This window comes from Chiloscyllium plagiosum, chromosome 37, assembly GCF_004010195.1.
Source record: "Chiloscyllium plagiosum isolate BGI_BamShark_2017 chromosome 37, ASM401019v2, whole genome shotgun sequence".
In the NCBI taxonomy this organism is placed as follows: domain Eukaryota; kingdom Metazoa; phylum Chordata; class Chondrichthyes; order Orectolobiformes; family Hemiscylliidae; genus Chiloscyllium; species Chiloscyllium plagiosum.
Window position 1 is genome coordinate 14,116,773 of NC_057746.1, and position 10,542 is coordinate 14,127,314.

The 10,542-nt window shown below is 49.6% G+C and overlaps 1 protein-coding gene across 3 annotated transcripts in view; it reads left to right on the forward strand.

The window, feature by feature from the left end:
- The first annotated feature begins 597 nt into the window (after positions 1-597).
- LOC122541161 (IgGFc-binding protein-like) overlaps positions 598-10,542 on the forward strand; it is a 36,510-nt gene continuing 26,565 nt past the window's right edge. For all 3 annotated transcript variants that reach the window (XM_043677774.1, XM_043677775.1, XM_043677776.1), the window contains exons 1-3: positions 598-680; positions 801-851; positions 8,015-9,244. In XM_043677774.1, the coding sequence (XP_043533709.1) occupies positions 614-680; positions 801-851; positions 8,015-9,244 (1,348 nt within the window). In that variant the 5' untranslated portion in view covers positions 598-613. The remainder of the gene's footprint in view (positions 681-800; positions 852-8,014; positions 9,245-10,542) is intronic.

Below are 10,542 nucleotides of genomic sequence, written 5' to 3' on the forward strand. Positions count from 1 at the left end.
TCTTTCAACTCGTTCCAACTCCTTTGTCACTTGTTGTCACCCAAAAGGGGGCTTTTTTTTTCCCCCCCCAAAAGCAAGAACGCTGTCACAAAAACACGGCCCGCCCTCCGGAGCAGCCTAACTTCTAAAGGGCAGCGTTATTTCCATGTTTTGTATATTGTTTGAGTCCTATCCCGTTGTTGACGCTGACAACATCGACCACTCCCGGGAACTGCGAAAGAAAATAACAACAACAAAAAAATTTTGGGAATCCATTGGCAGGTTTCACTATAAATCTAGGGGTAAGTCCGAGAGGTTCCCTGAGGATCCCTTCTCCCCCAGGAGACTGTGTGTGTGTGTGTGTGCTGCCAAGTCTTCAGCATCCGCCAAACAGCAGCTTGAACCCGGCTGCAGCCTGAACATCTCCTGATGTGGGCAAGGCAGGGCTTGGGGGTTTGAGTGGGGAAGGGGGGCGAAGCCCAGTTGGTTCAACAGAACAGACATCTACCGAAATAATCATCTCCCCCCCACCCCCCCTCCTCTCCAACTTGCACGCTGTTTACGAAGACCTTACGCCGAACGGGGAAGGCTGGATAAAGGATCCCAGTGAGTCAGAGACGGACGGTGCTGCACTATGGGTCCAAGGGGACGCGGGAGCTGCGTCTCTTCGCTGTTATTGTACATCTTGCTGTGCTCCGGCGGTGAGTACTGGACTCTTTCCAACTCAGAAACTGCACCTTGACTCCCACCCCACCTACCCCCCCCCCCCCCACTCCCCTCCGTCTCCGCTCACCACCCTGCCTTTTCTTTGTGTCTTGCAGAATTCAATAGTAGATGGAGCGCTTCTGCAGCCCCCACTGTACCCACGGCTGGTAAGATTCAATTCGGAAACAAAATTATTCCCCCGTGCCTCTCGTTTTGTTTTCAAAATTTAGTTAATCAACCGGTGCAATTTTCGAAACCCACCTCCCTTCTATTTCCTGCGAAAATATTGTTTGAATTTCGTATTTCTGGTTTCTCCACAACCCCCCCCCCCACCTCTCTCGTTTTCCAGGCTCATTTTAACCCAATTCGTAACCTCCACCCGATTTTGCGCCGGCGCTGACTTCGGCGTGTGTTTGGGGGGGGTTGGGGGTGGGAATGGGCGGAGAGACCCCCCCCCCCACCCCCACACTTTCTGTCTGTGGCCCCAATGGGGCTGCATTGGTTAGCTGAAAATTTGACTGTTGCCTCCCACTCGCTGACCCTCCCCATTGGAAAGAATTTTTAAATGTGACAATGAGTTGCAAACTTCTGGCTTTTTTTTTGGAGGGGGGGTGGGGTTGATGGTTTACTATCACATTCCCAGCAAGGGAAAGTTATGGGCGCTCGGGAGAGAGGGTTGCTGGTCTGTTTCGTCCACCGAACAGAATTGACCCGGGTTAATTCTCCCCTCAATCATAACTTTGTAAGTAAATTACTGCGGAGGCTGGAAGTCTGAAACAAACTCAGAGAGTGCTGGAGAAACTCAGCAGGTCTGGCCGCATCGGTGGACAGAAAGATTGCTGGAGAAACTCAGCAAGTCTGGCAGCATCGGGTGGACAGAAAGATTGCTGGAGAAACTCAGCAGGTCTGGCAGCATCGGTGGACAGAAGCAAGAGTTAATCCAACGGGAAGCATTAACTCTGTCTTCTGTCCACATGCTGCTGCTCGGTTTATCCGGCATACAAAAACAAAACAGTATTTAACGTTATGAGTCTGATGCGACTGTTTGAAACCCCCTTTCTCCCTGCGGCACAGACTGCTCTAGTGCGGTGGGAAATGAGCCCCCTGTAAACTTATCATTTTTAATTCATTTTTGAGGGGCACACGCTTTCCTGTTTCCTCTCGATTCTCGCTCTGCCTTTTGGCTGGCAGTTGCAAACTCAGGAACGAAATCGGATTTCCCATCAGGTCTTGTGCTTGCCTCTGAATGTGTGTTTCGAGCCCGTGAATGTTTAATGTAACCTCAAGCCTCTGGAGGTCTCGGCTAATGGCTCGGGCCAAGTGTAATGACTGAATCAAACCTCCCGTCAGGTCACTCCAACCTCTGTGGTACTCTCCAAAGTCCGCCTCTCATCGCGGAAAGAAACCGACCGTGAAGCTCCAGGGGGCATTAGTGCCGCACAATCGCCTTCTACAAAACCCAGCTCAATCCGCGGAAGCCGCTCACTGATATCCCTGGCTCGTTGGAATTGGAAGAGTAGGTCGCCGTGTCCCTTTGAAGTGGCTGCTAAAGGGTTCTTTTTCTCACGCGCCATTGCCCCGCTGGCTCCGACCCACCGGCTCCCAACTCCTGCTGGAAGGGCAGCAGGAGGTCCCCGTAATTGTCGGTCAGGCGACCTGGCCAGAACCTGAAGTCCTCGCCAGGGCCAAACCTGGGAGCAGGAGACGGTGGGGCGCTGGCAAGGCAGAGTAGTAACCATCCAACCCAAGTGCTGGGGCAGAAGTGAAGGTGTCGGTGTGCAAACAGAAAGAGAAATTGCTGGGGAAATTCAGCAGGTCTGGCAGCATCTGGAGAGGGAGAGAGAGAGAGAAAAAAAATCTCAGGTCCAGTGGCCCTTCTTCAGAGCTAAATTTAGACCTTACGGCGCTAAGGGATGTAAGGCTATGGGTTAAGTGCTGGAAAATGGAGTTAGATTTTTTTTTCTGACCATAGTGCGATGGGCCGAAGGGTCTTTTTCTGTGATACGAAAGACTCGTGGTAGGGGTCGGGGACGCGAAAAGCTGTAGAGAGAGAATCCGAATGGAAATTTGGAGTGAGCCTTCCTCAGACCTTTCCAGAACTGGGAAATGGTGGTTTTAGGCTGATGACGTGTAATGGGGTGGGGTGGAATAGAGTATGTGGAAATAGAGGCGACAGACAGAGAAAAGGTGATAGGCAAACAAAGATAATTGACCACAAACCAAGAGAGAGAGAGAAATATCGGGTGGTGAGCATTCACCATTTAGGGGTGGCACGGTGGCTCAGCGGTTAGCACTGCCGTCTTCCAGCACCAAGGACCTGGGTTTGATTCCAGCCTCGGGGGACTGTCTGTGTGGAGTTTGTACATTCTCCCCGTGTCTGTGTGGGCTTCCTCCCATATTCCAAAAAATCTGCAGGTTAGGGTGAATTGGCCTCATTCCTGAAGAAGGGCTTATGCCCGAAACGTCGATTCTCCTGTTCCCTGGATGCTGCCTGACCTGCTGCGCTTTTCCAGCAACACATTTTCAGCTCATGCTAAACTGAGTTGAAACTTTATTGCTGGAACAGCACAGCAGCAACAGGTCAGGCAGCATCCAGGGAACAGGAGATTCGACGTTTCGGGCACAGGCTGAATTGGCCTCATTCCTGAAGAAGGGCTTATGCCCGAAACGTCGATTCTCCTGTTCCCTGGATGCTGCCTGACCTGCTGCGCTTTTCCAGCAACACATTTTCAGCTCATGCTAAACTGACCCAGGGATGTGCAAGCTAAGTGTGTTAGCCATGGGAAATGCGGCATTGTGGGGATGAGGGGAATGTCGGTGTGCACTTGACGGGCCGAATGGCTTGCTCCCACACTGTAGGGATTCTATGATGCTAACAAGAACATCAGCAGATGCACTACCCTTTCCCAATTATCCTGAGGAAAGGGTCACTGAATTCAAAGCTTTAACAGTTTCCCTCTACACAGATGCTGCCAGACCTGCTGAGTTTCTCCCGTTCTGTTACCTTTATTCAATATCCTGGGGATCCAGGTTTGAACTGAACTCCATTAGTTTGGGTGCCATTTGAATGCAGTGAAAAAGAATACCTGGAAAGGGAAACGTCTCGTCGTTACCCTGAAACCGCTGCTGTAAAACTCCCCCAATTCTCTCGCATAACAGTCCACCCACACTGAAAGAGAGGGGCTCAGTTTAGCATTTCAGCAGGGGAGAAATCACCTCTATCAGCACAGCATTTCCTCAGTACTTCACGACAGCTTTCAGTTTTGTTTGCCTGCTCTGGCGTGGGACTTGAACTCAGAGCTTTGCGATTTAGTGGCGAGAGCGCCCCCTATTCAGTCTGAGGCCGCTGGAATTTGAGTTGGAACGAGGGCAGATTTTCATGGGATGAGCCGTGAACTCGCCACAATGAAACAAGCTATCAACGGGGAACCCCACGGACAAACAGCGGGGGAAATATTTAAAGAAGTAATTGCCACAATATAAACTCTAAAAGGCTATGCCTCCCCGTGCCCCCTCCACTTCTGACCACTTGTGTAGATAAGCAATCGGAACCAACAAACGAGGTTGGAGAGGGAGAGGTTGAAGAAAAGCAAGGGGCTGTGCCTGGCAATGAAGGACATTGGAGGGATTATTGCGCATGCTCACTGCGGAAGATCCGACATGGGATTGCAGAACCCACTTACATACACTATTGGAGGCGAACACATCAAGGCAATCTGAATGGAGGCGAATCAAAGATAAGGAACTCTATGAAGAGCATCAAGAGACGTGACAGACCTGCACTTTGTGCATTTTCACAAAGAAGGACAGATCAATAGTGCAGTGGAAAGGCAAAACTTGTGAAGATGGGGAATCGCAAATAAGAACTTGAGAGGATATAAGTTAGAGGAAAAAAATCAGGTTGAGGTATTAAGTGAGTAAATGTATTAGTATTTTCTATATCACTCCAAATTTGAAAGTGACATAGTACAGATAGCCAGCATCATGTCTGAGCTGACTCTTAAGACGGAGTGACCCAGTTGGTCTTGTGCTCGCTCCCCATCACCCACCATTTTGTTTTCCTTTCTGGAGATGTTTGTTCAATTCACCTTCTGAAAATGATTGGTTCTGATGGGGGATTGTAGGGAAGTTACTGGGATGGATTATCAGGAGTGGTGTCACTGAACAACTATGGACTCGTCTAAGTGAGTCAACAGAGACTAGAGAGCTGCCAGTAGAACTGAACAGTAGTTTTGAGGTGGTCACTGTAACAAACTGATCAAGGTTCAATGGATCTTCTCCATTGAGACTTTCAAAGGCATTGATGAGGTTCGACCCAATAAGCTATGAGCAAAGATGAAAGTACAGGGAATTGGAGGTAACCTTGTTGTTTTGGCTAAAACTGGTTGAGAAACAGGGAGATGGAAGAAAGGATTAGAGGAACATAACAACATGGAACGTAGTATAAAATAGGAGCCAATTTAGCCCATTGAGTGTACCCTGCCATTCAACTAGATCGTTGAGGATCTCTGTCAATACCATTTTCCCCACTCTCCCCACAACTTTTCTGTCTGAAATATCTAGAAATCTATTGTTCTCTGTCCTGAATGCACTCAACAACTGAGCTTCCATAGTCCTCTATGATACGAATTCTAAAGATTTACCTTCTTCACCAGTGAAATCACTCATCATCATCATTGGAACATTTAAAAGGCATTTGGCTGGGCACATGAATAGGAAGGGTTTAGAGGGATATGGGCCAAATGCTGGCAATTCAGTTCTGGTCTTTCTGCTCTGGGAAGGATGTTGTAAAACTTGAATGGGTTCAGGAAAGATTTACAAGGATGTTGCCAGCATTGGAGGGTTTAAGCAGTAGGGAGAGGCTGAATAGGCTGGGATTGTTTTCTCTGGAGTGTTGGAGGCTGAGGGGTGACCTTATAGAGGTTTATAAAATCATGAGGCATGGATGGGGCAAATAGACAAGGTCTTTTTCCCAGGGTAGGGGAGTTCAAATCGAGAGGGCTCTGAAGGCAGAGGGAAAAATTTAAAACAGACCTTAGGGCAACTTTTTCATACAGAGGGTAGTGCGTATATGGAATGAGCTGCCAGAGGAAGTGATGGAGGAGTACAATTGCAACATTTAAGAGGCATCTGGATGGGTATATGAATAGGAATGGTCTAAGGGATATGGGTCAAGTGCTGGCAAATTAGACTACATTAATTTAGGATATCTGGTCAGCATGGTTGAGTTGGACTGAAGGTTTTGTTCCATGCTGTACATCTCTTTGACTCAATGACTCCATCTCTGTGCTAAACAGCCTGTCCTCATCCATAGACTTCATTCTCATTGATGTAGAACGATGGCCCATATGGAGATTGGAGCAGGGGCCTTAGCTGTTCACCCCAGGTCTAAATCAACAAATTTCAGTGTTGTATTTCAGGCGATGAGAGCTCAGAGACACAACAAGTTGACTAGTCGGTTGCAGTTAGCTGCAAAAGGGCTTAGACTAAACAGATGGACAAAATGGTGATATATTAGAGTAAAGAAATTCCTCCTCATCTCAATCTTGAATGGCTTACCTTTTATTTTGAGCTGGTGTCCCTTGGTTTTAAATTCACCAGCCAGGGAAAACCCTTTATCTACATCCAACCTGTAAGAATTTTATTAATTTTAATGAGATCACCTCTCATTCTTCAAAACTCAAGGGAATCCAAGGGATTAACCTAGTGAATCTTTATTATACTCCCTCTAAGCAAAGTAAACTTCTCTTTAGATAAAGAGGCCAAAACTATGCACAGTGCTTCATGTGCAGTTACAGCACAATAACCTTTACTTGTGTGCTCAAATCCCCTTGTGATGAATCCATTTTGCCTTCGTTTTTAGTGATGTTTGGGCAAAGGCACCCAGGTCCTTTTGTACACGAACACTTTCCAATTTCTCAACATTTCAGAAGTATCCTGCCTTTGTATTTCATTTCACGAATTTCTCCTCAAGCCACGCACCATCCTGATTTAGAAGCATGTTGCTAATCCTTCACTGCTGTTTGATTCAGTGATAGTGAAGGAGCGACAAAATGTTTCCCAGCTCAGGATGGGAGCGTGACCTGGAGAGGTACTTTCAGATGGTAGTGTGTTCCCATTGCATCTTCTGTCCTTGTCCTCCTAAAGTGCAGAGATTGCAGATTTGGAAGGTGCCATCAGAGAGTTTGATTAGTTGCTGCAGTGCATTTTGTGAAGGGAGTCAAGGTTGAAGGTGATGAATCTGGTGCCAATTATATGAGCTGCTTTGTCATATAGTCACACAGCATAGAAACAGAACCTTCGGTCCAACATGCCAACCGTGTTCCCAAACTAAACTAGTTCTACCTGCCTGCATTTGGCTCATATCCCTCCAATCCTTTCCTATTCATGAACTTATCCAAATGTCTTTTAAATGGTGTAACTGTACCCGTGCTCACCACTTCCTTTGGAAGTTTATTCCATACACGAATGATTCTCTGTGTAAAACAAGAGTTGCCAAGATGTCTTTTTCAAAAAAAAATCTTTCTCCTTTCATCTTAAAAATACTCTTGAAATCGCACACGCCAGGGAAAAGAAACCTGCACCTTATCGGCACCCCTCATTATTTTATAAACCTCTATAAGGTCACCTCCTACACAACAGCAAAAAAACTCCCTGCCTGGATGGTGGCAAACGTCTTGGATGTTGCTGACAAGTGGGAAGTATGCCAACGTTCCCGTTTTGTGGCAAGGTTTGGAAAGACAGGAAGAGATTTAATCGCCATAGATTTCCGAAACTCTGACCTCCTATTGTAGCTGCAGTGTTTATATAACTGGTACAGGATTCCCCAGGTTATTGATCATGGGAGATCCAGCGGTCCTTTCTCACCCAGCGAGTTAAGTGAGACAACATAACCCAGACGCCTTGAGGCACTTGGAGCTGATTTAAATGGCTGTTTATCATTGAAGACCAATGCATCTCAATGAAAGTCACCAGAGGACTGTAAGGTTGTTCTCTCACCAGAGGGAGGCAGTGAGGTTAACTTGTGGGTCATTATGCCTCAGATGAGGGGTGAGTCCTTCATGGTAACCTCACCCGGGCGGGGGGAAGGTGGTGAGAGTCCAGCCTGCACTATCAGCATCACTCTGTGTTCGAAACCAGCCATCCAACCAACTGAGCTAACCAACGCCTGAATTAGTAACTCATGCCATAGGTCTGGGGGGATGGCGGTTTCACGACAAGTCCAGCCTCTGGCTTACAAACCAGTCCTCCCGCAGCCTCGCGCGCGCGTGCACAGACTCCCCGGAGATCGTTTCCCGTTCGCCTAACTAGCGCACAGCCTTGTTGACAGGTTCCACCGGTCTGATCATTTCCGGGAGGAGGTTTGTCACCGTTTTCCTGGAGAACCACTCCAGCTCCGCCGTCCTCACCTTGAACATCATCACCTACGACAAGACGGCCAACGTGAACGTGTCCGTCTACAGCCCCCCTCTGCACCGGTCGCAGACCATCCCGGCCAGCAGCAGCGCCGTCATTAACCTGGAGCCCACCTACATGCTGAAGGGCAACGACGTGTCGCGGAAGGCCATCCTCATCACCTCGGACGTCGACATCTCCGTGGTGGTGCTGAACACCCGCTACAACACGCAGGACACCTTCCTGAGCCTGCCCGTCGCCAACCTGGGCACCACCTACTACGTGCTCACCTACAACGGGGTCAAGTCCAACCAGCGGCAGTTCGCCGTCGCCAACCCTGGCTCCGAGCGGGTGCTCGTCACCATCACCGTGGTGGGTCTAGTGGAGTACAACGCCACGGAGTACGCCAATGACCAGACCTTCTCCTTCATCCTGGAGGCGAACCAGGCCGTTCAGTTCCAGAGCGAGGTCGACATGACCGGCACCAAGGTCGCCTCCGCCAAGCCGGTGGCCGTCTTCAGCGGCAACCGGTGCATCATGCTCTCGTCCGCCGACTGCGACCACATCGCCGAGCAGCTGCTCCCGGTGACAAAGTGGTCCTACTCCTTCGCCGTCTTCCCCCTGCTGGACAAGGACAGCCTGGACATCATCACCATCATGGCCGCCGAGAACGACACCACCGTCAACGTCTACAGCATCGAGGGCAACGTCAACGTCTTCCTGAGGGAGGGCAGCCACATCAACCTCACCGTGACCAGCGGCATGATCGTCAACTCGGCCAAAGCGGTCATGGTGTCCTACCTGTCGACCGGGGGCAGCACCTCCCTGGTCCAGAGCTTCGACCCCTTCCTGGTCAACGTCATCCCGCCGGCCTACTTTAGCGCCCACTACGTCTTCGTTACTATGGCCAACTTTTACAACTACGTCCTGATCGTGTCGTCAACGCCGACGTCCAGCCAGATCATCCTCGACGGCAAGCCCCTGGCCAGCTTCCAGACGGAGAACACCACCTTCTGGGACTTCACCGCCACCCGGGTGTACCTGGGCAGAACCGCCAGCCGCTATGTCATATTTCACGCCGACTCCCTCTTTGGGATCTACGTTTACGGGGTCGCTCGGGGGGAGTCCTACGCGTATTCGATGGGTGGCAAGAAGAACATCAGCAGTAAGTGCCTTTCTCTTGTCCCATTTTTGAGCGTTTGTGCAAGGTTTGATAGTGTCGGAAGACAGATGCTTTGAGAAGTCAGTGGTTATTACCATTGGGCTTGTAATTCACGGATACCAGGCTAAGGGGTTTGAATATGAAATTTGAATTCAATAAAAGGGGTCGGTTGGTTTAAATGCAAAACAAACCTATTCAATCCACCAGTGTCCTGTAGGGCAGGACAGAAATCTGCCACCTTCACCTGGCCCGACCTCCAGACGTGGTCCTCCAATGAGGGGTTGGCTTTTAACTAACTGCCCTCCAGGCCCTCAGCAATGGGCCGTGCCAGGGGCACCCACATCCCGTGAGTGAATTCAGAAAAGGAATGAGTCTCCGATGAAACTCCACCCAATATGCAGCGTAAGCTAAATTTTCACTATTTCAGGAGTCTACCATTTGGTAATAACCTTGACCTTTTAGCAGTGAAATTAGAGAGGCTGAATGGCCTCCCTGTGCCAAAGTAGTGTTGTTTGAAAGAGGACTTGAAAATTGGACAATGGGTGTAATGGGATTGGCAGACACTTTAGTGGTGCAAATACCCATTAACTTCTACATTGAATTGGGGCAAGTGCACCTTCAAATACCCCCCTCCACTGTTGAGAGAGTCCGGGCCACTGACTGAGTGCAGCGAGGTGAGATTAGACTGAACAGCTCATCATTGAGGCCGATAGTGGCCAGTGTTTAGAAGGTTGAGAGCCGACCAACCCCATTGAGGTGTGCAGGATGCTAAATGGGTTTGACAGTGCAGCGTAGAGAGGGGGACCACCCTCCACCGTGGGCCAACTTAGAACAAGAGGTTACCATTTCAGGCTAAAGGGTGGGAGACTTAAAACAGAGATGAGGAAGAGCTAGTTCTCTCAAAAGGTCTCGTGTGGGTGGAACTCACTACCCCAGAATGTGCAGTGGGTGCCGGGACATTGAGTAACTTTAAGGAGTAGGTGGATTTTTTTAAATCAGTAACGGGTTGGCGGGCTATGGGGAGCGGGCGGGAAAGTGCAGTTGAGGCCGAGATGAAGTAAGTCCCGGTCGTAGGTGGTGGTGGTGGAGGAGGGGCCGAATGGCCTCCTGGTTCGAACGTTCGGACGCACCGTGCAGTTCCTGAAACATTCAGCAACTCCCCGCCCCACTCCCAATCCCACCTCAACCCCAACCCCAACCCTCACACCCAACCCCCTCCACTCCCAACCCCAACCTCCCCTACTCCCAACCCCCACACCCAACCCCCACACCCAACCCCCCCTACTCCCAACCCCGACACC